The sequence below is a fragment of the Oncorhynchus tshawytscha genome, linkage group LG07 (genome assembly GCF_018296145.1).
Source record: "Oncorhynchus tshawytscha isolate Ot180627B linkage group LG07, Otsh_v2.0, whole genome shotgun sequence".
NCBI lineage: Eukaryota > Metazoa > Chordata > Actinopteri > Salmoniformes > Salmonidae > Oncorhynchus > Oncorhynchus tshawytscha.
In genome coordinates this window covers 2,273,415-2,300,757 of record NC_056435.1, presented here as the reverse complement: position 1 = coordinate 2,300,757, position 27,343 = coordinate 2,273,415, and the positions used below count along the sequence as shown (strand labels likewise).

The 27,343-nt window shown below is 45.6% G+C and overlaps 2 protein-coding genes across 6 annotated transcripts; one reads left to right on the top strand and one right to left on the bottom strand.

Annotated features, from left to right (window-relative positions):
* Positions 1-1,762: 1,762 nt before the first annotated feature.
* Positions 1,763-15,423, bottom strand: rcan1b (regulator of calcineurin 1b). Of its 2 annotated transcripts, none has more exons than XM_042323827.1 (4): positions 14,976-15,423; positions 4,150-4,323; positions 3,553-3,712; positions 1,763-3,390 (listed from the first exon to the last, which is right to left on the bottom strand). In XM_042323827.1, exons 1-4 carry the CDS (start codon positions 15,096-15,098, stop codon positions 3,200-3,202), a joined length of 648 nt encoding a protein of 215 aa, XP_042179761.1. In that variant the 5' UTR covers positions 15,099-15,423; the 3' UTR covers positions 1,763-3,199. The 2 variants fall into 2 exon arrangements, with proteins under 2 accessions (XP_042179761.1, XP_042179762.1); XM_042323828.1 differs by lacking the exon at positions 14,976-15,423 and adding an exon at positions 5,834-6,532.
* LOC112253650 (chloride intracellular channel protein 4) lies at positions 6,920-27,343 on the top strand. Of its 4 annotated transcripts, none has more exons than XM_042323826.1 (6): positions 6,920-7,025; positions 24,449-24,558; positions 24,735-24,860; positions 24,957-25,063; positions 25,283-25,464; positions 26,348-27,343. In XM_042323826.1, exons 2-6 carry the CDS (start codon positions 24,503-24,505, stop codon positions 26,507-26,509), a joined length of 633 nt encoding a protein of 210 aa, XP_042179760.1. In that variant the 5' UTR covers positions 6,920-7,025; positions 24,449-24,502; the 3' UTR covers positions 26,510-27,343. The 4 variants fall into 4 exon arrangements, with proteins under 4 accessions (XP_042179760.1, XP_024281345.1, XP_042179758.1 ...); XM_042323824.1 differs by lacking the exon at positions 6,920-7,025 and adding an exon at positions 16,840-20,176; XM_042323825.1 differs by lacking the exon at positions 6,920-7,025 and adding an exon at positions 23,062-23,916.

Genomic DNA, 27,343 nt, shown 5'->3' with positions numbered 1-27,343 from the left:
GACTGTTTGGGTGTCAGCTGACTTCTAGTCTTTTGACTTTTTGGTGCGGGGGTTGAGTGGGGGCTCGGTGTAGTATTTTGGTCCCTTGTGGGATTCTAGAGCAGGGAATCCACAGGGGTTACTTGAGAAGGCTCATGAGACCATCGGCTTACTGGTAAAATGCACGAGGGGGTACTCCGAGCAGAGCAAAATTCAGATGGTGGTACAGTAACTGAAAAAGGTTGAGAACCGTTGTTCTAGAGTGTTCCTTCCTTGAGGGATGGTAAGAGGGGCTGGTGGAGAGTGACTTGGTCCACTGTGCAATTGTGCATGACAGAGGATTATATTAAGTCGGACAACTTTGTTGGTCAAACAAGCACTCATTTTCTTTCCCTCTAGTTTTCCAAAGAATGTCTGATTTATATTTTATAGATTTGTTCTATAGTGAATTAACCTGTACATTACCAACATTCATGAGTTTTCATGACCTAAGCACACAGTCTCATTCTCTCTCTCTCTCATCACCCTGCTCCTTTCTCTCCCTCCAGGCATTGGACAATGTCCCTCTGCTCTTCTACATCCTGGCATTGAAGACCCTGGTCTTGTGCCTGGGCTTCGCTGGAGTGAAGATCTATCAGGCTAAGAAGGAAGAGGCCAAGCTGAAGATACAGAGGGCAGAGCAGAGGAGGATAGCGGAGCAGGTGCAGGAGCTCCTGGATAACAAGAAGGATGACTGACCCGGAGGAACAAGGGAGGTGAAAGTGAATACAAAATGAGTCCATTTGGAAATCAGTCAGCAATATAGACTGGGAGATAACAATGGGTGTTTTCAAAGGGTATGATGCCTTAAAGTACAGTAGTTATTGGTCAGTTTGAGCTAAAGATTTCCCCTCTTTCTTCCCAGGAACTAAAGTATGTCATCTGACCAGACTGGGGACATGCTCCAAGGATGGGGCGGAACTCTGATTGGCTGATCTGGGGAGGAAGTGTTGAGAATGTCTAGTTCCTGTTGGACAGTACTCACCCAGAACAGGCCTGGGGTCCTGGACATTGCTGCAGGTGTCATTCTTTTTTTTACACAAACTTTTAACTTCAGAGCCACCAGATGTTTTGTAAATAAAGACTGTTTTTGTACCTCTGTTGGAGCGGCCTTTCTTTGTCACATTTGATGTATAGAGCTGAACGTTGGAGACAGTGGTGTGATGGAGAGGTGGTCAGTCTATTGACTACACATTAGGGGGCATTTAATTTGTCCTGATAAAGGAGATGAGCTGAAGAAGCCACTAAAGCCTTTTTCCCCTGGTTCGTCTATGATTATTGTACTTTTGGTACTTATTTGAATGATTTTATAGCTTCTTTTTTTAAAAACTTGCTGATTATCTCCATTAAGTGAAAAGCACTTAATCAAATGTATTAGACTATTGAGAAGTCTTAGTGACTGTACATGGCTCAGTTCCCTGCACATTGTAAATTTGGCATTGGAACTGACCCTGTTTATATAGCTTCCTCTTATTTCTGATGTTTTTCTTAATTATTAGTTATGATTTTGAGCACTGCACTGTTGGGTAGAGCTTACAAGTTAAGCATTTCACTGTACTTTTGTGCCTGTGACAACTAACTTGTAAAAGTGATAGTTTGAAAGGGTGCACATACAACTGTCACCATAGGGAGGTAGCGAAGTGCCACCAATTGGCCAGAATGAAGTGGCTTCAGACAGTACTTGCCTATATTGAACATTTGATGAAAATAAACCAACACAATTAAAACAAACCACACATTCACATGACTTTAGCGGTGAAGTCTTTATTACATGATAACTCAGATTATTATTCAAAGTATAATGTCAATAGTCCAGAGTACAAAAGTAGCTAAATGTCTAATGCAACTAAACCGCTGGGGTGGATAACTTCATTCCAGATGTGCTGTGATGGCGCATGCATTAAACATTTCACAGTGCATCTACACAAGCCTCCCACTACAACCTATGACCCCCCCCCCTCTCTCTCTCTGACAGCAGCGCACACAACCAACCCTCCTACAGTAACTGCAGTTCAGAGCCCTAATGGCCCCCAGTCAGCCCAAAATAGCAGTGTGAGACAAGCCATACTGGCCAGGAAGATGTGCAGCAAAAATGTACAGTAAGCTATGAAGACCCATGCAGGAGGCCATCCCTGCCACGTGTGATCAGTGTGATATGGCAGCCATTTCTGTCAAAGGAGGATGAACTAGGAGGGGAGTTTGTAGTAACATATCTCAATGCTATGGAAGCAGATGAGTCATTGGAGACATATTATTGAACAAAAAATCAATTTCATAGCAAATTAATCTGTCAAGGAGTGAATTCCAAGAAAGTTACTCTGAAGTGTTGTTTACAAATGTTAGGCCTGGAGTAAAGACCATTAGGAATTAGAATATTCATGAATAATAATTAGGTTTATTGTGAGGTCATCAAATAGAATGTAATTTGTACTCTTCGATGAGTGAAACATTTTAAATTGCTGAGCTAGTGATGGCAGCATTCCACAGGAGGTTGGTGGCCCCTTAATTGGGGAGGACGGGCTCGTGGTAATGACTGGAGCGCAATAGGTGGAATGGTATCAAATACATCAAACACAGTTTGACGCCGTTTCAGCCATTATTACGAGCCGGCCTCCACTGCAGCATGCGCACACATCTTATAGACAAGAAAAGGATGGATCCAGTACACAGTATGAAATGAGTCTATAGACAGGGTTTGTTACGGGGTCCTGAATTACAAGTCACAATGAATCCAAAGAAAGTTGATCCCCCGGTGTCTCTCTAGAGAGGACTACAACATCTCTCTCACACTACCATGCCTGTGCTATGTGCCTGTGTTACAAAGCAAATGAAGTAAAACAGGTTTTTTTACAGCAAAACTATTCAAAACATCCCTTGCTCTTTATTCTCTGTCTACTTCTCTTTCTCTCAAGTGTCTAATATTGTTCCAAATGGAGGACGAAAGAGAAATTAAATGTGAAATGATAAGAGATGAATGTCTCTCGCTCTCTTTTCCTCTCTCTCTCTCTCTCTCTCTCTCCATGAAAAGGCAGGGCTTTGAGAGGCGACTCCCCCTAGTGTTAGAGAGGATGTATTACATGTCCCAACAGCATCCTCCCAGGGCCAGGTTGTCATTGACTTCTGAGAGGCAGATGTGGGAGACATGCTTTGTGGATGTTAGAGCGCCCCCTCTCTCTGCCGCTCACTGCATGACGCCGGGGGTGATGTCCGGACGCCGTGTCTGGATGATTTTGGGGCGAGGGGGGCGGTTGCTGCTGCTGGTGCTTCCTTCTGTGTTGTCTTCGCCCCCCGAGCTGTCCTGCTCGTTCTCACACACGTGGACCACTACGCTGGGGGTGGTGGGGGTGCCGGTGTGAAGCTCGTACTTCTCACCTAATTTAGAGTTGGAGAGAGGACCGTTAACACTGTAGGACTGGCCACAATCAAACTGATGGCAATACAAAGGACAGCTACTGTAATTCCATCACATTGAATTAAAATCAATTCTAATTTTAGGTTCCCATCCTCATTGTAGCAAGTGTGTGTGTGTTGTACCTGGCCCTAGTTTGGAGATGGCACAGAGAAGGTCGTAGTTGATGACGGGCACGGCGTCCGGGGCCTGCTGCCACCCCACTGGTGGCGAAGCTGGGGGGGAGATCAGGAACTGTTTGTCAGGTTTAGGGGGCTCCAGGCGGGGACTGCCTATGAGGACGGACTGCAGGGCAGACGGGGAGGGGAAAAGTGAGACACAAGAGGCTCAATGTAGATCAATAAAATCAATCAGTGCCAACACTGCTGCTAGCTAAATAGTGATGAACATGTTTTTTAAATAATTTGTTTACCTTTATTTAACTAGGTAAGTCAGTTAAGAACAAATTCTTATTTACAAAGCCCCCCCGGCCAAACCCTCCTCTAACCCGGACGAAGCTGGGCCAATTGTGCGCCGCCCTATGTGACTCCCGATCACGGCGATACAGCCCGGGATCGATCCGGGGTCTGTAGTGGCGCCTCTAGCGCTGTGATGCAGTGCCTTAGACCGCTGCGCCACTTGGGAGCTACAATTTGTAATGCATAGCATATTTCCACTACCAAAAGATCCAAGTAACTGAAAGTATGGGGGCATTGGGTGATGTACAGAAGTCGTGTCTCTACCTGTGCGAAGTAGAGGCGCATCTCTTTGCCGTTGAAGTCGCTCTTGTGCAGTCGGAGCCGCGCCTCAGCAGCAGCCAGTGCATCGCTGAAGTTGATTCTCACACGCCGGAAACTCTTAAAGAACTGGAAGTTCACGTCCGGGTCGAAGGAGCGGAACAGAGACTCAAAACTGGCCTATAGGAGGAGAGAGAGAAAAGAGAGGGTGAGAGAGAGGAGAGAGAGAGGGGGGTGAGAGAGAAATAGAGGGGGTGAGAGGGCGAGAGAGAGGGTGAGAGGGCGAGAGAGAGGGTGAGAGGGTGAGACAGAAAGAGAGAGGGTGAGAGAGAAAGAGAGAGGGTGAGAGAAAAGAGAGAGGGTGAGAGAGAGGGGGGTGAGAGAGAGGAGAGAGAGAGGGTGAGAGAGAGGGTGAGAGAGAAAGAGAGAGGGTGAGAGAGAAGGTACAGGGTGAGTTGGATAGTGATGTTGTCACACATCATTAGTAATGGGATGACGTAATACATTAACTACATAATGGTCTGTTTACCCAGAAGTAGACTATGCTTCTCAAAACTGCTCAGTCACCATGATCCCACAGATAATAATAGTCTAACAAACATTAACTACAGTTATGGGACTGTGGCCTGGGAGAGAACCAGCAGTGGGAGAGAAGCCCAACAAAAAGCCTAAAACCAAGGGGCTCCTGTGGCTCAGCAGTCTAGGGCACTGCATCGCAATGCTAGAGGCGTCACAACAGACCCGGGTTTGATCCCAGGCTGTGTCGCAGCCTGCCGCGACTGGGAGACCCACGAGGCGGCGCACAATTGGCCCAGCGTCGCCCGGGTTACGCGAGGGCTTGGCCGGCCGAGATGTCCTTGTCCCATAGCGCTTTAGTGACTCCTGTGGCGGGCCGGGCGCATGCACACTGACACGGTCGCCAGTTGTACGGTGTTTCCTCCGACACGTCGGTGCGGCTAGCTTCCGGGTTAACCGGGCATTGTGTCAACAAGCAGTATAGCTTGGTTGGGTCGTGTTTTGGTGGACGCACGGCTCTCGACCTTCGCCTCTGCTGAGTCCATACAGGAGTTGCAGCGATGGGACAATTGGATACCACGAAATTGGGGAGAAAAAAGGGTAAAAAATTGAAATAAAACCCAAGACCAGTCCAGGCACAATGACAATAAAACCAAAAGGCCAAATGCATTGTGATTTGAAAGGCATATTTGTCAAGTGTATGAAGACTTGTACTGTAAGTACCTTTCCCGAAAACATTGTCACCAACCTCGTTTCATATCTTCAGTCTTTCAGGCCTAACGTTACCCACCCCCGCCCTTCTAAAAATAGCTGCTGCAAAATGCTTGACTAAACTGTCCCCTTAAAATGAGGAACACTGCCCGGTTGTCATGGCAACCACGCTCAACTTGTGTGCGTGCCTGGACTTGGTGAGCGTCGGGGTCCGTCGCTAAAGAAAGACCCAGTGTGACAGCGGTCTGAAAGGAGCACAGCTCAGACCATGAGGACCGCTGCATCTCATTGGGCTAAAGCAGTTTGGAACGATTAGTTCAGAGAGAATGGATCACAAGCTGCAGCCAAGCACAGATCTAGGAACAGATTACCTAACCATTACAATCGACCTCAAAGGCTACAGAATCTGACCCTAGATCAGTTTTAGGAGACAGATCAGAGGCGACATATAAAGCCTTCTTACCCGGGACTCAGGCCTGTCAAACACTTCCTGGTTGGTCACCGAGGCAACCAGGCAGAAGGCGTTACACTTGGTGGTCTTGAGGTGCATGATGGGAAGGGCAGGGAGGCAGAGGCCTTTCCACCTGATAATGCGGGAGGTCAGAGTTTGTGAGGAGGGGACGGGATGAAGATGACAGGTGTGGGGGGGTTGCGCCGCCTTCCCCAGCGTGAGGGTTGAGGGAGATCTCGTTCCCACAAAAAAATATATATATATATTTTCCCGTTTCCCTTACTTCCTCCTCTTCTCTATCTCTCTCTGTTTGTACAGTCCACACCCCTCTAAGAGAGCTGCAAAAGCCTGCAGTCCTGGCCAAATGAAGAGCCAAAATGTCCAGTGACGTTCAAACAGGAACCAGTTAGCTACTGAGCAGCTAGCCCAGATCCAGAGTTAGCTCTCAGGTTCCACCCTTGGCAGTGAGGTCTGTAGGACAGAGACAGGCAGCTACACGACAGCTGAAAACAGTCCTCCTTCTAGGCTGTAGAACATTCCAACGAGACTATGGGCTGCATTTGCAAAAGTCTCATATAATACAGCCTTCTGTCTGTCTGGTCTCCAGCTCTCTCTGCCTCTGCAGCCACTTATATGAGAGTCACAACTACTGACGTACACCACAGCCCCTCCCTCTCTCCCTTTTCTTCCTTCGTTCCATGGTTCATTCACTCCCAGCCAACCCGCTGACACAGGGGGTGTGTCCTTCCTTTCTTCCCTCCCTCTCTCCTTTGCTGACAAATTAGAGAGGCAGTGAGACACACAGAGAGAGCGAGAGAGACAGACAGAGGACTGGAAAATAACGAAATCAACCCTTAGCAGACTGAAGTGTTAATCTCTTCACTCTTCTCTTGTTCTCTCTCTCACACACACACACACACAAAACATATGACAAATCTGTTGCTTAGTTGTGAATGGAAAATATGTGCAAATCAGAAACTGGGTCCATGACTCTGACACACACACACACACTGAATCAGCTTATCGGGGCACTTGACTCTGGCCTGCTGAGCGTCAGTCGTGGGTATAAATACGCCCAAGAGCTTCACTACAGAGAGACACAGACGAGAGAGAGAGAGAGACTAAAAGAGAGAGGTGGCAGAAGCACAGAGTACACGAGAGAAAGGGAGAGAGACAGCCTGAAAAACAGAGGTCTGTGTGGAAGGTAAGGGAAGAAAGAGAGAGATGAAAGAGAACTGGTTCTTATGGAAAGTATGCAGCTGGAGGCTTGATAACACAGAAGCTTTTATGAGAGTGGTATTAATAGCACTGAGGTGCTGTGAGAGGAAAAATGTATGAGAGAGAGACTAAAGTAAAGGCTAAGCATGTGTGTCTATAATGTATGTGCTAAATGTAGTATACACTTGTTTGTGTGTTAGTAGTGAAGTGACAATCTCTGTGTGTGTGAGAGAGCGAGCGAGAGAGAGAGAGAGAGCAAATGTTCCAGTGAGGGAATGGAAAATAGGAATATGAAACCAAAACAGAGAGGACGGAAAGAATGGCTGAGAGCCGCCGACCCCCCCCACACACACACGAGTGTTATGCAAAGTGGCTCTGAAAGAGATAGTGTGGGTGTGTATGAGACTAACTGGGTAGGACAAAGGTCTGGAGATGGTTAACACACACGTACACCGTCACACACACACACACACACGGTGGGACAGAGGTCTGGAGATGGTTAACAACAACAAACACTCACATTGAACCTCAGCTGCTCTGCAGGGAGGAAGAGGAGGGAGGCACGTGTTTCCATACAACACCCACAAACTTTAAAACTAGCCTACACATCCATTTTCTCAAGACTACACCCACAGGCCTACATGCAAGTTAACAGTATAGAGGTATTGTGTCTGGACCCTCAACTGACACTTTTTAACAACACTACTTGTATTCTGCATGCAGAGATCATCAACTCTTGTCTGAGATGTTGTCTCCAGCTGCTGCTACATGAAAGGTAGTGAGTAACAAATCATACTAGCCATTGGCTGTGATTGACAAGCCAGTCGGCTAGAAGACAGAACCTAGAACAGCAGAGTGTGACCTCAGACAGTGACAGGTGGAACCTCAGAACTGGTTGTATATTCTAGAACACTCCACCATTGTCTGATCTGAGTGTCAGAAACAGCAGGAAAGACCAAAGTGTCACTGATAGCTATAATGAGCACCAGAAACCAGACAGCACATTCGCATGCACACCTTTACATCAAAGACTAGACAACAAAGAGATTCTGTCCCCCCAGCACAGCATAGAGAGAGACAAGTGCACAGAGGTTGTACTCAGGCAGAGTATTTAAAGGTGCAATATGCAGAAATCTCTCCACCATTTCCTGGTTGCTAAAATTCTAAATTGTTCGCCTAATTTCAGTTTGTGACAAAACAAGTGTAGAGAATCATTGTACCATCTAAACCACTGTGAAATATATTTTCTATAACCAAACATATTGTATTTTCAGCTGGTGTGCAAAACTGAAAGTAAAAGACGCAAAAACAAAACTTAAGAACGGGAAGAATAGAAATAGCACACATAGAACAGATATATCGCTTCTTAGACTTGCATTCAATGAGAATGGCAGATCTATAACTCACATTTATATGTGAATTTGGTCGATTTGCCCCAAAAAGTTACATCATGTAGCTTTAAGTCTACCAGCTGCAGTCTGGTACTAGCGTGCAAGAACACACACACTACCTGCTCTGCTCTCTCTCCAGGCCTGAGGCTTTGTGAATCAAATATCTCTACCACACAAATCCCTCAGTGAGTACAGTTAGACAGTACAGGTCACAGTTTCCATTAGGTAACCTCTGGGGTGTCACGTGTGTGGCCAGTCCCTGGTGGTGACCTGTTGTAATAATGTGTGGCCCTTACTGCAGGAGGGAAGCCATTCTGATTTGGACAGGACAGTTTACCTGATTAAGGGCAGGGACGGGTCTTAAAACTAGATGAATATCTGAATAGGATGGAAACGGTGTGTGTCTTTGTCAAACATTCCTAAAGGAGAACACAGTGTTGATGCACACAGTGGAATATTCCATCACATGATCTCTCAGCTGACTCAAAGCTCCTTAAAGGATGTGACCCTCTGAAAAGAAAAACACTTTTATTCCAAACAGTCAAGTTTTTATGACCTTTACCCTGTTTCACTTCCTTCTAAGCCCAATTGATTATTCAATCATTGATCTGTGTGTGTGTGTGTGTGTGGCTTGACCAGCTGTTCTGGTTTGAGCACCTGTCTCACTGTTTCTGCCCCCTCCCTTCCATGGAAGAGGCCATCAGTAGGAAAATACATTTCAGCTGAATCGGACACTATTCACCAATGTCACCACACCAGCTAGGCCTCCATGTTAAACATACCATGTGTAAATTCCATACAGCATTGACTTCTGTTTGCCATTTCTCACAATAGTACTGTTTGTATGGCCCATAGTAGTGTGTAGTAGACCCATGGTGAGTTGACACTTGGTTCTCATGAACAAAAGCAACAGTGTGTGGTAGGGCTGACCCCAATTAGTGGACTGGTTGATGGTTGTTCTTTTCTCCTTTGTTTGGAGCGCTCCTGTCAACGTTGAGTAAGGACGCACACCTGATTATGCACTGAAGTAGGCCTATATGCTACCTGGCCTATGTGCAAATGTAGGCATATAAATGTGCCCATTTGGCAATCTGATTGTATTTCTGATTGGCTTAACGCACCACCACTAATAAGAAGTGGAGCTTGTCAGAGTAATGTTTACTTCACCTCAAACAGAAAGCAAACAAAGTCTGTTTTTACATTCATTGAGAATGACAATAGTTCCTCAATGTCCACTACCGGTCAAAAGTTTTAGAACACCTACTCATTCAAGGGTTGTTCTTATTTTTACTAGTTTATACATTGTAGAACAAGAGTGAAGACATCAACACTATGAAATAACACATAGAATCATGTAGTAACCAAAAAAAGTGTTAAACAAATCTATTTTATATTTGAGATTTTTCAAATAGCTACCCTTTGCCTTGATGACAGCTTTGCACACTCTTGGCATTCTCTCAACCAGCTTCATGAGGTAGTCACCTGGAATGCATTTCAATTAACATGTGTGTCTTGTTAAAAAGTATTTGTGGAATTTCTTTCTTAATGCATTTGAGCCAATCAGTTGTGTTGTGACAAGGTAGGATGGGTATTAGAGGCCGACCGATTAATCGGAATGGCCAATTAATTAGGGCCTATGTCAAGTTTTCATAACAATCAGTAATCTGCATTTTTGGACACCGATTGTGGATTATTTTTTTTACCTTTATTTAACTAGGCAAGTCAGTTAAGAACACAATCTTATTTTCAAAGACGGCCTAGACGGTGGGTTAACTGCCTTGTTCAGGGGCAGAACGACAGATTTTTACCTTGTCAGCTTGGGGATTTGATCTCGCAACCTTCCGGTTGGTAGGCTGACTACTTGTTATGCGAGTGCAGCAAGAAGCCAAGTTAAGTTGCTAGCTAGCATTAAACTTATCTTATAAAAAAACAATCAACCTTAACATAATCACTAGTTAACTACACATGGTTGATGATATTACTAGTTTATCTGTTAATTTATCATCGAATCACAGCCTACTTCAAACGGGTGATGATTTAACAAGCGCATTCGCGAAAAAAGCACTGTCATGGCACCAATGTGTACCTAACCATAAACATCAATGCCTTTCTTTAAAATCAATACGCAAGTATATATTTAAACCTGCATATTTAGTTAATATTTCCTGCTAACATGACTTTCTTTTAACTAAGGAAATTGTGTCACTTCTCTTGTGTTCTGTGCAAGCAGTCAGGGTATATGCAGCAGTTTGGGCCGCCTGGTTCGTTGTGAACTGTGTGAAAACCATTTATTCCTAACAAAGACCATAATTAATTTGCCAGAATTGTACATAATTATGACATAACATTGAAGGTTGTGCAATGTAACAGCAATATTTAGACTTAGGGATGCCACCCATTAGATAAAATACGGAACAGTTCCGTATTTCACTGAAAGAATAAACATTTTGTTTTCGAAATTATAGTTTCCGGATTTGACCATATTAATGACCGAAGGCTCATATTTCTGTGCGTTATTATGTTATAATTAAGTCTATGATTTGATAGAGCATTCTAACTGAGGGGTGGTAGGCAGCAGCAGGCTCGTAGGCATTCATTCGAACAGTGTTTGACAGCAGCTCTTCGTTGTGCTTCAAGCATTGAGCTGTTTATGACTTCAAGCCTATCAACTCCCGAGATTAGGCTGGTGTAACCAATGTGAAATGGCTAGCTAGTTAGTGGTGGTGCGCGCTAATAGCGTTTCAATCAGTGACAGCACTCGCGCTGAGACCTTGAAGCAGTTGTTCCCCTTGCTCTGCAAGAGCCGTGGCATTTGTGGAGCAATGGATAACGATGCTTCGAGGGTGGCTGTTTTCGATGTGTTCCTGGTTCGAGCCCAGGTAGGGGCGAGGAGAGGGACGGAAGCTATACTGTTACACTGGCAATACTAAACTGCCTATAAGAACATCCAATAGTCAAAGGTATATGAAATGCAAATGGTGTAGAGGGAAATAGTCCAATAATTCCTATAATAACTACAACCTAAAACTTCTTACCTGGGAATATTGAAGACTCATGTTAAAAGGAACCACCAGCTTTCATATGTTCTCATGTTTTGAGCAAGGAACTTAAACGTTAGCTTTTTTACATGGCACATATTGCACTTTTACTTTCTTCTCCAACACTTTGTTTTTATATTACTTAAACTAAATTGAACACGTTTCATTATTTATTTGAGGCTAAATTGATTTTATTGATGTATTAAATTGAGTTAAAATAATTGTTCATTCAGTATTGTTGTAATTGTCATTACTTTAAAAAAAAACATTTCAAATGTATTTATTTTTAAAAATCGGCTGATTAATCGGTATGGGCCTTTTTTGGTCCTCAAATAATCGGTATCGGAAACGGTGTTGAAAAATCATAATCGGTTGACCTCTAGTGGATATACAGAAGATAGCCCTATTTGGTAAAAGACCAAGTCCATATTATGGCAAAAACAGCTCAAATAAGCTAAGAGAAACGACAGTCCATCATTACATTAAGACGTAAAGTTCAGTCAATAAGGAAAATTTCAAGAACTGAAAGTTTCTTCAAGTGCAGTCGCAAAAACCATCAGGCGCTATGACAAAACAGGCTCTCATGAGGACCGCCACAGGAATGGAAGACCCGGAGTTTCCTCTGCTGCAAAGGATAAGTTCATCAGAGTTACCAGCCTCAGAAATTGCAGACCAAATAAATGCTTCATTTTTATTTTACCTTTATTTAACTAGGCAAGTCAGTTAAGAACAAATTCTTATTTTCAATGACGGCTTACGAAAACTGCCTTATTCAGGGTAGGAACGACAATTTTACCTTGTCAGCTCAGGGATTAGATCTTGCTAACTTTTGGTTACTAGTGCAATTCTGGTCAACTAACAGACACATCTCAACATCAACTGTTCAGAGGAGACCTGTGTGAATCAGGCCTTCATGGTCGAATTGCTGCAAAGAAACCACAACGAAAGGACACCAATAAGAAGATGAGCCTTGTTTGAGCCAAGAAACACGAGCAATAGACATTAGACCAGTGGAAATCTGTCCTTTGGTCTGGAGTCCAAATTGGAGATTTTGGATTCCAACCGCCGTGTCTTTGCGAGACGCGTGTGGAGGTGCTTTGCTGGTGACACTGTCTGTGATTTATTTAGGAATTCAAGGCACACTTAACCAGCATGGCTACCACAGCATTCTACAGCAATATGCCATCTCATCTGGTTTTGGCTTAGTGTGACTATCATTTGTTTTTCAACAGGACAATGACTCAACACACCTCCAGGCTGTGTAAGGGCCATTTTACCAATAAGGAGAGTGATGGAGTGCTGTATCAGATGACCTGGCCTCCATAATCGCCTGACCTCAACCAAATTGAGATGGTTTGGGATGAGTCAGACCGCAGAGTGAAGGAAAAGCAGGGAAAAATGGGAAAGGGAAAAATGTCATGCTCATATCCAGTGGAAACATCATAAAATAGACCTACCTGATTACTTCTTATCCATTGTGCAAATAGCCTACAGCTGTGTATGTCCTGAGCTCACTGGCACAGGAAACTGAGGGCCCAGAATATGTTATACAATGTTGCAAGTTTGCTAGTGTGAGCTGGGCCAGACCCAAGTTAATAGTTGATACAATGTTTCAAGTTCGTTGCAGACAGGCCATGCGTAGCCAATGTGATTTATAAGATATTTATTTTATCGTGATATTTTCTACCTGCAGGCTGCACTGTTTTTATTTGTTGGCTTAATGTAGGCTGTTTTTACATAGTTGCAAATGCAATAGAATTTGCATTTTAAGTTTGTATCATTTTTATTTTCGATTTGGATAGAATTTTGAGTAACCACATGACAATGATTTTGAGATACGAAGATGTTATTCTAAATTAAATGAAACTGTTCTATGAAAAAGTGCATTTAAAAACCATAACTAGCACGCAAATCGGTAGAAATTGTAAGATAAATTGACATTGCTTATGAGAAAGGTTGTGGACTCCTTGTGTAGCCTATTACCAGCAACTTCAGGAGGATGGTTGGGTCAGGTTAAGGTTTTTTCTTCTGGTTATCTTGATCTCTGGCTCCCTCTTGAGTCATCTGTGTCTTATTTCATCAAACAATGAGCTTAAAGCATCAGACAAGCTCAGCGCATATAATTGATTTTATTCAAGCAAATAGAGTGCGTCTATATGGAAAAATAAGTTTTTAAAAATTCCAATCACTCGATATATATAAACACCCTATTTGTTTTAATAAAATAAACTATATGCAGAACGGACGACTTTCGGTCAACCAATATAAATGTTTTTAATTGGGACAGCCCTAGTGTATGGATTTATTCTATTTGCTTTAAACAAATTGCAAGGCATAAGGCCTAGTCTGTGGATGTGGGAATACTACGTAGAACAAAGTCTCTAATTTCTCCCCTTTTCAACCTCATCTCTTCCTGCGTATAACTGCTGTCCTTCCTGTTCCTTCCTTCCTGCCAGCTCCAATGGAAACTCTCTCTGAATCAAAGACTAGCCTACACAGAGCGGAAGAATGTTGTGTACACTGAAAAATACATTAGTCAGATTTCCAACGCAAAAACTCAGCCCCTGTGACACATTCACCTGACCTCAGGAAGGCTAGATGTTATCAGAGACTGAGATAATGGGAGTGTGTACCAGATATGCATTTTACTAAAGATACCAATCTTTGTTTATGATTTAGGCTATATCCTCAAAGTCCAGAAACAGTTTTGACAGAATAGGGCCCCTGCTTGCCAATTCTCTCCCTGCTGTTGTTCAGGAGGATCTCCTGAATGACATCTGGCCTAGTTAGAGCACACACACTTTTCCATTGTTCTGATTACAGTGTGTTACGACATAGTCTACTTCCAGTGGCCTTCATTTGACTGACAAAGAGGTCACAGCCTCCTCAGCCAAAACCCCTGACAAGAGATCGGTGAGAGGAGCAGCGATGACTAGACATGTTTGTGCCATATCACTTTCACTTATTGGCTAGCTAAGTGGTCATGAAGGAAAGAAGACAAGGAAAGGAAGCAGTAAAATAAACACTCTTAGGACCTTTGCCTGTGTGCATCTGTCCTTGGCTAAGCTCTGAGATTCTGGCCCAGTTAGGACAGAATCTCAGTCTTTCCAAGCTTCCTGTATTCTGGTCTGGTTATGGGAGGGAGGGGGAATCTAGTAATGTTCTTGCTGATGGAACTGTTCCAACCCCTATGGAATCAGGCAGGGGATGGAAGGGAACCATTTCCATGTGTGTGATGAGGGTGTGAGTGGTGGATTGGAACTACACAACTAGGAGCCTAAGACTCATCTTAAGAAAGACACCAATTCTTTGGAGGAGTGGAATGTAATACTATTTTTGGATTGAACATGAGCATGAGAGCGAGCGAGCGAGCGCGCGCGCACACACACACACACACACACACACACACACACACACAGGTTTAAGTTGTTTAGTAGGGAACCATTGTAATGTAATGCAAGCTTGCTTTGGTTGATTGCTTTGATCCACCATAACACACATCCTTACCTTCAGAGTTTGGTCATTGAAAACATCTTCAGTTACTTTGCATGCGATAAGGGCGTTGGGAAGGTCGGTAAACTGCACACCGACCGTTGCCTCAGCACCATCGCTCTTCTCTGATTTCTGCATTTCTGTACTTGTTCTAGTCGCGCCAGGTTAGTTGTTTCAACTTGCAGTTCGGACCTAGCAGTCACTGTAGCTAAATATACTGTGGTCCTCCGTTAGCTTTCAGCTAGCTAGCTAGCAGAAGCGCTTAGCTACTATCTCATCGCAAGCTCCTTAGATTCGTCATTAATTAATGAGCTAAAGTTAAATAACTAATGTAGCTATGTTGTTTTATGACCAAATATTTCTCAGTAAATTACATCCAAAATGCATATTACAATAAAAACTGAAAGTACTGGTATAGAGCTGGTGGCACATCAAATAAAGGAGATGACGTCAAGGGGACGAAAAACAGCTGATGCGATTTTCCGGTTTAGAACTGTCGCAACGCAGCTTCACTGATCACTGCAATTCGGGATTGTCCAAGAGATTACATGATAACGAGTTTGACTCATACAGTCTGTTTTAGATCAGTGATGTCTACGCAGCGCTTTGCCCCATTGCAAATCACTTGAACGCCCTGAAGGTGATGGCACATTAGCTGTCACTGTCAGTGTTGAGTTTTAGTACACTGTCATTTTGCCCTGAACTGTTCGTTGCAAATGCCGTACTTATGTCTACTGAAGTGAAGTCTATTTACGTATATGTAAATGACCTGCTATTTTATCATATTTAATACCATTATAGACAAAGCAATACTGCCCTCTAACGTTGAAAAACGTAAGGCCTACAGTCAGTAGTAGATGATCTTTATTTGAAGAGTATGATGGAAGTATCATCAATATGTTTAGATCGAAGAATGGAATTAAAAAGATAAATAATTACTAAAGTTTATTCATCCTTTTGTACAAAAATTGTCTTGTGTGAATAATTACATTTGGTCAACAATGCAATCCTTTACATTCTGATGCCTCTACCTGTAGGTCTACCTCTGACTGTCAGACAGTGGTTTTATAGGTTTACTCTGCCTAAAGCCTGAAAGAGGATAAGGGATTGTACTAGGACAACTGTGGTTTACTGAAAAGCTAACTCAGGGCATCCTCACTGACCTCAGCAGAGGCTCAGCCTATGAGTTATGTTAAAGGAGAACTGAAAACTGCAAAGGGGTCAGGGGGGGGTTAAAGATGGTTTGGGGTTGGGGGAAGTGTGGCAGGTTGGATGTGTTTTAGGATTGGTGGTGGTGGGGGGTCCAGGCATGTATGGAGGCAGCCATTGGGAGGAGGAGATTGTTAGGGAAGTGGTTGAATGGATGGGGGTTGGAGTGGAGTGGAGTAGAGGGGCCTGGGTATGGGGAGGGATGTAGGATGTGGGATACTGGGGCTATGCTGGGCTAGGCATGGTTGTGGGGGTATAGGCTCTGGAGCTGGGCTGAGCTGGGGGATATGGGCTCTGGAGCTGGGTGGGGGGATATAGGCTCTGGAGCTGGGCTGGGCTGGGGGATATAGGCTCTGGAGCTGGGCGGGGGGATATAGGCTCTGGAGCTGGGCGGGGGGGATATAGGCTCTGGGCGGATTTAAATTAGGCAGGCTGGTCATGTGGGGATCAACTTCTGAAACTCAGCCTAATCCTTTGGAGAGAGAGAGAGAGAGAGAGAGAGAGAGAAAGAGAGAGAGAGAGAGAGAGAGAGAGAGAAAAGAAAGAGAGGAAGTGAGAGAGAGAGAGATTGAGAGAGAGAGAGAGAGAGAGAGAGAGAGAGAGAAAGAGAGGAAGTGTGAGAGAGAGAGAGAAAGAGAGAGAGAGAGAGAGAGAGAGTGAGAGAGAGAGAGCAAGAGAGAGAGAGAGAGAGAAAGAGAGAGAGAGAGAGAGAGAGAGAAGGAGGGAGGAAGAGATTGTACTTTGACCAACTGGACCCAGGCACTAATTACAGATTGGAGCCCCAGGCAGCGACAACTAGAAGCTGTGCGTGCGTCTGTGGAACCTACAAACACACACTTATCTAACTTTCTCAAACTTGGCTTGAACTCCTGGACACATACTCGTTGGAACCTTGAACACACTCCTTCCCAGTGTGTGTTGGTCTTCCAGTAACCATGGAACAGTCTGAAGCTAATGGCCTCAGCCCGGACCTCTCTAATGGAGCCATCATCCACAGCCCTATAGGAACCTGTACCAAGCCGGACAGACAGAGACAACGAGATGAAGAGGAGGAGGAGGATGTAGAACTAGCAGAGGAGGTGTTAGAACTGGGGGAGGAGGTGGGCGAGGACATGGAGGACATTGGGATGGCAGGTGCAGCTGATCATTTCGAAGTGACGATGCAAGCTAATGGGAGCGGAGGAAAGGAGGGAGAGGGGGGGGAGAAGGGGATTGAAGAAGAGATTGGTTTACAGGAAAAGAGAGAGGGAGATAAAGGGGAGGGGGAGCTGACAGTGACAGTTGTTGTAATTGAAGAGGAGCAGGAGAAATCTGTAGAGGCTGTTGAAGAAGGGAAGTTCGCTGAGAGAGAGGAGTCAGCAGGGGCAGACAAAAAGAGAGAAATAGAGGAGAGAGAACCTCCTCACCCCCCACCATCCCCTAGTTTACCTGAAACTGAGTCCATTAATGATGAGGTAGAGACAAAAGACGAGGACACATCTCCAGAGGCAGAAAAGGCACAAATCGTTTTGCCTATTGATGAGACAGAGAAGACAGAGGACAATGTCGGTTTGACGACAACAGAACCGCCAGTCACGTCAACTAATGAAGAGCTATATAATGAGAGTCGAAAGCCAGAAACCACATCCACTACAGATGAGTTAGCGAAGGGAGAGCATAGTGGCGGTCAGGATGCAGAGATGCCCATCAGCCAGGTGACTAATGATGATGGCATAGTAAGAGTGAGTGATGAAAGCGGGAGTCAAGTGACTGAGGACTGTCAAACTGTGTCCACTAGTGATGAGGTCAGAGAGACACGGCAGGAGGAAGGACAGGAAGAGGAGCCTAAACAACAGCCAGCCAATGACAATGAAGGAGAGAGCGAGGAAAGTAACAATAAATTGGCACATAATCTACAGGTTTCACAAGAAGAGAGGGATGAGAACCAGCAGGGAAGTGAGAAGAGTACAGAGAAAAAAGAGGAGGAGGTTAAAAGCCCTGTTACAGAGGAACAGGGAGAGACAACTAAAGCAGTTTTAGAGAAAAAAGAGGAGGGGCATCAAGCGACAGAGCACCAGCCCCCGTTGTTTGTTACCAAGGAGTTCATAGAGCTTGGAGTCGTCAAGAGTCAGGCAACCACAGCTCAACAGCCACAGGATGTTGTCACTCCACCTGTTGAGGTAGAGGGAGGGAGCAAGAGCAAGGCACAGCCACTGATACAGCCCAATGAGAGTCAGGAGGGTGAGAACAGCTCTAAAGAGGAGGGAGGTTTACAACAGACAGAACAACAGCTACAGGTGGAAGAGGGTGACAGTGATAGGGCAGTGGAGAGAGGTGGTGGGGAGAGGGAAGAACTGCGACAGGTTGGGGATAATGCGGTGTTGGGGATGGACACAGGAGGCAGCAAAGTAGATGAGGAGCAAAAGAAGAAGGATAATGTAGACATAGCAGAGGAAGAGAGAAGAGGTGGCAGTATGGAGGAACAGACAGAAAAGGCTTTAGAGCCTGATAATGCTGCCAGAGAAGAGGGGGAAGAGAGAGAAGACAAAGTTGTAGCTCAGCCACAGGTACAGATACTCAAGGGTTCAGCAGGAGCTACACAGGAGGATGACGACAAGGATTTAGAGCATGTTGAGGAGGCTTTCGAGCTTGAGGAGGAAGGAGACATGGAGAAAGAACAGCCAGGAGAGGTCATTCTGGATGAGCCCGGAGCTGCAGAGGTGGGAGGGGCTGAAGAGATGGATAATCTGGTCCCAGTCTCAGAGATAGGGACGGGAGGAGCAGAGGGAGGGGGTGAGTTGGAGGAACAGCCAGTGACAAACATTGACGATAATCTAGACTCACAGTCAGAGGGAGCGATTGAGATGGCGGAAGAGCCAGAAGATCTCATTGAGGATGAGTCTAAATCTGCATTAGAGGGATGCAGCGAGAGAGTAGAACAGCCAGGGCCTGCCACTAAGGATGAGCCAGTAAAGTTTGGGAAGGAATACACAGCGAAGGAAAGAAGGAAAGAGAAGAAAGAAGAGGTGGAGCTAGGGGTCAAAGGTCACAAAGCCAGGATAGAGAATGGGTTCCCTGGAACAGAGGAGGTGAAACAACAACTGCTGAATGAGATGCTGCTATCTCCCACAAGGCTGAGACAAGGAGAAATGAAAGAGGAGGTGACAGTAAAAAGAGTTAGGGTGACACCCCGCAGAGGGAGCAACGACTGGAACAAGAAGGCGGCCCCAGAGGAGGCGCAGACCCGCAGAGGGAGCAACGACTGGAACAAGAAGGGGGCCCCAGAGGAGGCGCAGACCCGCAGAGGGAGCAACGACTGGAACAAGAAGGCGGCGCCAGAGGAGGCACAGACCCGCAGGGGGAGCAACGACTGGAACAAAAAGGCGGCCCCAAAGGAGGCACAGAACCCCTGGAGGAGGGAGGACTGGGCCAAAAAGGAGGCCCCAGAGGAGGTGCAGACCCGCAGAAGGAGCGATGACTGGATCAAAAAGGCCCCAGAGGAGGCGCAGACCCCCGGGAGGAGGGAGGACTGGATTAAGAAGTTGTCTCCAGAGGAGGCGCAGACCCGCAGAAGGAGCGACGACTGGATCAAGAAGGAGGCCTCAGAGGAGGCGCAGACCCCTGGGTGGAGGGAGGACTGGATTAAGAAGTTGTCCCCAGAGGAGGTGCAGACCCCTGGGCGGAAGGAGGACGGGATTAAGAAGTTGTCCCCAGAAGAAGCGCAGACCCCCGGGAGGAGGGAGGACTGGATAAAGGAGCTGAAGTCGGTGCTCAAAGAGGAGGTACTTTCCCCAAAGAGGAGAGAGGAGCAAGTGAAGAAAAAGAAGAAGAAGGTGGTGGTCATGGACGAGGTGCCCACGTTCATGCACCAGAGGACAGAGGTGAAGATAGAGGTGAAGAAAGAGAAGGAGACGCAGGGGGAGGAGATGACGCCAAAGAAGTCTGTGAGGCTGCAGAGCCCAACTCCTCATGGGGACGACAGCGACAGTTCGGACCCCCAGGAGTACGAGATCTCCCTCTATGTCAAGGTACAGTAGCACCAAGGGTTAACTATGGGCTAGCTATGACATTAAGAACGTTGCAGATAGACATGTGATGAATAAAGCTGACACAATTGCGTCTTATGTTGCATCTTCCTGAACAGACCCCAGTGCTCCCTGGTCCTGTAGAGCTACAGGCTGTATCGATCAGCTGATTACCTGAATCAGGTGTGTTACCCTGCACATCCTGTGGGTGCTCTGGACCAGGACTGAAGAACACTGAGGGGTGTGGTCTAAGATGTACAGATCTCTCTGCCATTGTCTCCACGTATTGGCATCTCCACTTGTGGCAGGATATAGTTTAGCATGTGTTTAAAGTCAAGTGTAGCTTCTATTCAGGTAACGGCTACAAGATCTATCTGTCCACATGTCACAACAATACAAACCCACCCCTTCTCTTAGAAGAGGCTTTAATAAGGGACAATCTCTCTTCCTTCGCTCTCTATCTGTCTCCCTCTCTCATCTGGTAATCAAATCAGTGTTTCGGAATCCTCGAGAATGATCTACTTAGCTCGTAATGGAACTTTCCTGTCATCCTGTTCTATAGATTACAAATGGGGCTACGTGTACCGTGCTAGCTAGCATCATAGGAAAACCCATGCCAGCCACTAGCCCTAGCCCACCTTTTAGCTTATCTTAGCTACTTAGTGGCTAATTATATTAGTGTCTGGTCTATGGTCATGTTCAGTTGGTCATAAAGGCTAGCTCAGACACTGTCCGCTCTAAGCCCCAGAGATTGTTCTGTTGTTGTGGTTGATTCTCCCCTGGCTGGTTTAAAGTAATGCGATTTGACAACTTGAAATGGCCGCCTGTCGGGAGTCGTTGAGAGAGAGAGGACGTTGTTGTTATCATTAGCCTACTTTCTGTGGCCTGTTCTTCTTTACCAACTAGTGTAGCGACATGGCAACATACAATGATGTTGGCTTTGCTTCAGATCTTGGCCTGGAAAATATACTGTAAGGGAGTAGTTAGCAGGTAACTTAATTTACGTCGTAATAAAGACACTGTTTGGCCCTGCAGGTCAGAGGTGGTGTAGTAAGGAAAAAAGAGGGTCTGTGTGTCTGGCCAGTAAAGTATTAGCCTGCTGGACTTTATTCAAAAACACACCGCCATTTTGAAAATCGGTTGCTAAGGAAACATCAAGCATACTTACAGTATGGGTGTGAGGCATGTTGTGTAATATTTCCTGTGTTATGATTGCATGTGAGGTGTTTTGTTGGGGTTGTGTGTGATTGTGTGTGGGAGTCATGTGGGAGTCATGTCGCTGGGTTGCCTGTGATCCCACTGTGATCTCCTTATCTCATCCCATTAAGAGAGTGATATCCTACTGTAATTCTACCCCTCTTTAGCTGATTGCACACACACACACGCACAGACTCACAGACGCACATACGCACACACATAGTTACACGGAGGCACACACACACACACAGTCTTGCCGGCCCCATTGTCCCATGCGTGCGTGTGTGTTAGGGCCTTCTAGTAGTGTTGTTGGTGAGTGTTCTGGTGCAAAATGGCTGCCGTAGCATCACCTGTGGCCCACTATCAATGTAAAGTGCTTTGAGGACTAGGTGGAGAGCACTACATTGAGCCACCACATCATTACGCTCCATTCTAGCCACGACTGTATTGCTTTGAGCCATGCATTTCTGGTCAGAAGTCTATAAAAAGCCTGTATTAAAATGTTACCTGACATGGTACCTACTTTGGCTCAATTGGTTGGAGTGTGGCTCTCTATAGCAACCCCAGGGTTGTGGATTTGACTCCCACATGTGCTACATAATATGTGTGCCAACCATCAGATCTCCTAGATAAAACCTCCTGCTAAAAATGGGCATATTGTTATGGCGTTGTAGGTCTGGAGGGCTGCATGCCATGGACCCAGGACGTGACCAACACAACAAAGGCACATTCCAGTGTTTGATGAAGGTGCCCTGGTGCCCAGCTGGAGGATTAAGCCTGGGGGAAAATGTCCTAATATCCTGGCCTGTTCTCCTGGGGCGCCTGCTCGCATAATACAATAGACGCCTTTGTCTTGCTCTTGGTGTGAGAGCAACTGTAGGTATGCTCCATGGCCAAGGTCAGGCAGGAGGCAGGAGCAAGCTCCAACTGTGGCTTTCACCGGAGTTAGAGAGTCAAGGAAAACATGGAGGAAATTATTTTTGCATTCTCTCTCTCTCTCCCTCCTCTCTCTCTCTCTCTTTCTCTCTCTCTCTCTCTCTCCCCCCTTCTCGCCCCTCTTTCTCTCTCTCTCTCTTTCTCTCTTTCTCTCCCTCTCTCTCTCTCCCCTTCTCCCCCCCTCTCTTTCTCTCTGACAATAAGCTGATTATCAGGCCTGCTGGTATGGAGCTGACTGGGGTGTCTGGGGACAATCTGGGGACAAGAGGGGGTGACAGGGCCCACTCCGCCAACACACATGCAGATATTTGACTTATTGGTCCGCTGTTGTTGTCACTATGGTAACAAAGTCACACAGCACACCTGAATGGTCACCTTTTGCCATGAGTTTTGGGGTCGGAGTTGAAGTGTGATGAGTTGGACTTGGTTGGGTTTGTAATGATCTCAGTAGAAATATACATGATCAAACGATCCTCTTTATGTTGTTGACAACTTTCTACCCTATGAGGTACTTCTATGATATGCATGCACAGTATGGTTGGTTGCCTACGAGGAGTATGTTTTCAGTGTGTGTGTGTGTGTGTGTGTGTGTGTGTGTGTGTGTGTGTGTGTGTGTGTGTGTGTGTGTGGGTGTGTGTGGGTGTGTGCGTGCGTGCGTGCGTGCGTGTGTGTTGTGTGTGTGTGTGTGTGTGTGTGTGTGTGTGTGTGTGTGTGTGTGTGTGTGTGTGTGTGTGTGTGTGTGTGTGTGTGTGTGTGTGTGTGTGAGCGTATGTGTGTGTGTGTGAGAAACACATTGCCCTTTTCCAACAGGGTCAGAACAGGCCTGAGGATTCCATCAACTCCCACACACTGACCCCAGAACAGACCTCACACTGTTCCGCCAGCCTACACTGACACCATACCCACAGACTCTGGGTCAGTCAGTTGGGGCCTATTGTTGCTGTTGTTTGAGGATTGATAAAAACGTATCCTGGAGCACCAAAAGAAGCTAAGTTTCTGCATTGTAGGTTATTAGGGCAGTGAATGAGTTAATTTTACTGTAATCATAAACTGAAACTTTTGCATCAGGAAGAAATTATTTTAGAGGGGCACATGGACCTGATTACGTATCTAAACAAGTTTACACGCTGTTCTCTGTTTGGCATGGGCTATTATTAATTCATTGCGTCAGTACCTGTAGCTGAAATCAACACATCAGAACTACAATCTATCAAAGTAAACGAAAGACACCCACCAGACAGTGTGCCTATTATGCTAGCCGTGTGTGGCTAACAAAGAGGGATTGTGCTGTGCAAAACGTCTCACTGTCCTGCTCTGCATATTTAAACCCACCTCCCCTCGATCTTACCACCCCAATCATGGACACCCACAGCTACAGAACCCTCAGACCTGGTCCGGTCTCAGTCAGCCCAGACAGACAGTAACTTTCACGAGTTTCGCTTACAGAACCTGACTGATTGGAGGCAGATTGATTTACGGATCGGGCTGTGTCTTTGGACCTCTAGGTTATGAGTCCATAAACTGATACCTTGACTTGTGTTGTCACCATGGCCTGGTTTGACATAGCAGCCAAAAAGCTGGGGTTCCCAACTATTGAGCTGTTTGTCAAGGTAAGAGTTGAGCTTGAAGTATGAAGGAATTTGATGCTGCTGGTGCTGTTGTTGTTGCTGGTGGTGGTGATGTTGTTGTTGCTGGTGTTGGTGCTGTAGTTGTTGCTGGTGGTGGTGGTGCTGTTGCTGGTGCTGCTGGTTGTGGTACTGCTGTTGCTGGTGCTGGTGGTGATACTGTTGTTGTTGCTGCTGCTGGTGGTGGTACTGTTGTTGCTGCTGGTGGTGGTGGTACTGTTGTTGTTGCTACTGGTGGTGGTACTGTTGTTGTTGCTGCTGGTGGTGGTACTGTTGTTGCTGTTGGTGGTACTGGTGCTGCTGGTGGTGCTAGTGTTGTTGATGATCTCTCAGGTTTGTTGAGGACCTTTAGTGGCAAGAGATCGTCAGGGCTGATTCAACATGTTGTGGTAGTGTGTTTTACCAGACAGGGAATAATGACCAGGGCATTTGTGATTGGGGCTTGTTGTATGTACTGTATGTATTTGAACTGTGTGTGTATGAGTTGGACTGAACCTTTTGTGTGTCTCCTACTTAGGCTGGCAGTGATGGTGAGAGCATCGGGAACTGTCCGTTCTCCCAGCGCCTCTTCATGATCCTGTGGCTGAAGGGAGTTATCTTCAACGTCACCACAGTCGACCTCAAAAGGTATGGATCATCCCATCGGCCGATACGTCTATCAATCAATCAATTGTGTTCTATATCAAGATCAACAGGGTTTGAAATACTTTCTAAAGACATTCAGCCATCAATGCTGGATGATGTTTATGTGGGTTCCCTGACATAGGAGCCCTGTAAGAACCTTGTAATAATGTGTTACCCAGGAAACCGGCGGACCTGCAGGACCTGGCCCCGGGGACCAACCCTCCATTCGTCACATTTAACGGGGAGGTGAAGGTCGACGTCAACAAGATAGAAGAGTTCCTTGAGGAAAAACTCACGCCACCACGGTACTCACTCACCACTTCCTGTCTATTGCCTGTCAATCAAACAACCACTTCCTGGATTCAACTGACCAATCCTGATGTCTGATATATCTTTCTCAGGTACCCCAAGTTGGCGACTAAACACCCAGAGTCAAACACCGCAGGTATAGATGTGTTCTCCAAGTTCTCTGCCTACATCAAGAACCCCCGCAAAGATACCAACGACGGTAAGGCTTGTGTTTGTGTGTGTGTTTGTGTGTGCGTGCAAGTTTGTTTGTACTGCATGTGTGTACTGTGTGCTTGCGTGTTTACACTGTAGCCTGTGTGTCTCTGACTGTGATTACAATGTCTGTCTGTGTGCATCTCTGTCTGTCTGTGTTCACTCACTGTATACCCTGTGTGTATATGTGTGTGTGCGTGTGTGTGTGTGTGTGTGGGGGGGGTAGGCCTGGAGAAGGCCCTGTTGAAGTCTCTGAGGCGACTGGATGAATTCCTGAGGACCCCCCTGCCGGAGGAGATCGATGCCGACAGCACAGAAGACCCTCAGGAGTCCACACGCTGCTTCCTGGATGGACCTGACCTCACACTGGCAGACTGCAACCTGCTGCCCAAACTACACATTATAAAGGTACTGCTGCCCAGACTACACATTATAAAGGTACTGCTGCCCAGACTACACATTATAAATGTACTGCTTCCCAGACTACACATTATAAAGGTACTGCTGCCCAGACTACACATTATAAATGTACTGCTTCTCAGACTACATATTATAAATGTACTCCTGCCCAGACTACACATTATAAATGTACTGCTTCCCAGACTACACATTATAAAGGTACTGCTGCCCAGACTACACATTATAAAGGTACTGCTGCCTAGACTACACATTATAAAGGTACTGCTTCCCAGACTACACATTATAAATGTACTGCTGCCCAGACTACACATTATAAATGTACTGCTTCTCAGACTACACATTATAAATGTACTGCTGCCCAGACTACACATTATAAATGTACTGCTTCCCAGACTACACATTATAAAGGTACTGCTGCCCAGACTACACATTATAAAGGTACTGCTGCCCAGACTACACATTATAAATGTACTGCTGACCAGACTACACATTATAAAGGTACTAGTACCAATACTACCAGCCTGCTGCCCAGACTACACATTATAAAGATCCTGCTGCCCAGCCTACACATTATAAAGGTACTGCTACCAAAAATACCCATCTTGCTGCCCAGACTACACATTATAAAGATCCTGCTGCCCAGACTACACATTATAAAGGTACTGCTACCAATAATACCCACCTTGCCGCTAGGACTACACATTATAAAGGAACTACTTTAATGACTTATATCCTCTAAATTCTCACATCAACACTGACCTCTATCACTGATTCATATGAGTTGTGATTTGTTTCTCTCAAAGTGATTCCCATGTTTAGGCTTCTTCCTAGTCTGTTTCATGACATCACCTGTGTCTCGGTCCTGTCCCAGGTGGTGGCCAGGAAGTACCGTGGCTTTGAGATCCCGGTGGAGATGGCGGGGGTGTGGCGCTATCTGAACCACGCCTACAAGAGGGAAGAGTTTACTAACACCTGTCCTGTTGAGCGCGAAATCGAATTTGCCTACATAGATGTGGCCAAACGAATCAAATAGCGAGAGGGGGAGGAGGGAGAGACTGAGAAGGCCCAATCCCAAATTGTGTGTGTGTGTGTCTTTGTACACTCACCGGTTGGGTTGCACGGCACTCATATGTAGTGTCATGACTGCTGTGATTGTAAGACCACTAGACAGAGAGGTCTGCATCCATTTCACATCCAGTCCTTTTGGCCAAAGCCCTCTGCGGTGCATTATAATACAGCTGTATGGTGTCATTGAAGACACAGACACTGTTAGAAACCCAGAGTACGAACTCTAACAGCGTATAGTACTCTCTACTATTTGCAACATTGTAAAACTGTCCTAAAGCAGCCATAAGCATTCATTAGAGTGTTATAACCTCTGTGTCTTAGAGGAATAGCAGAGCACAGGTAGACACGCCATACTTATATGAATATGCAACACTTTGGCCTTGACCACAGTATTAACCTATATATAAAAATTAACATACACATACTTTATAAATTAACTTTTCTTTAGTTTCTCCCCCATCTTATTTTGGCTATCTATGGGTGAATAATAATCAATAGTAAAAAGCCTTTTGATGTCAAGGTCTGACTTTTCTATTTGTACGTTTTGTAAAAGCAAATCTGCTTTAATACCATTTATATCGAATTCTATTGACCATAACAGGATTGTGGGTGGGGCTTTCTGTTGAGAAGCTCACCTGTTTGGGCCTTCCTGAACATGCAGGTGGAATCGGAAGCCATTTTGATTGTGGCGGAAGTGTGTACTGTATCTCTCTATGCACCAAACAAATACTGACACAACCCTGTGTACTCGCCTTATAATCCTCACCAGAGGAGACTTTATTAAACTGATTTTAGAACA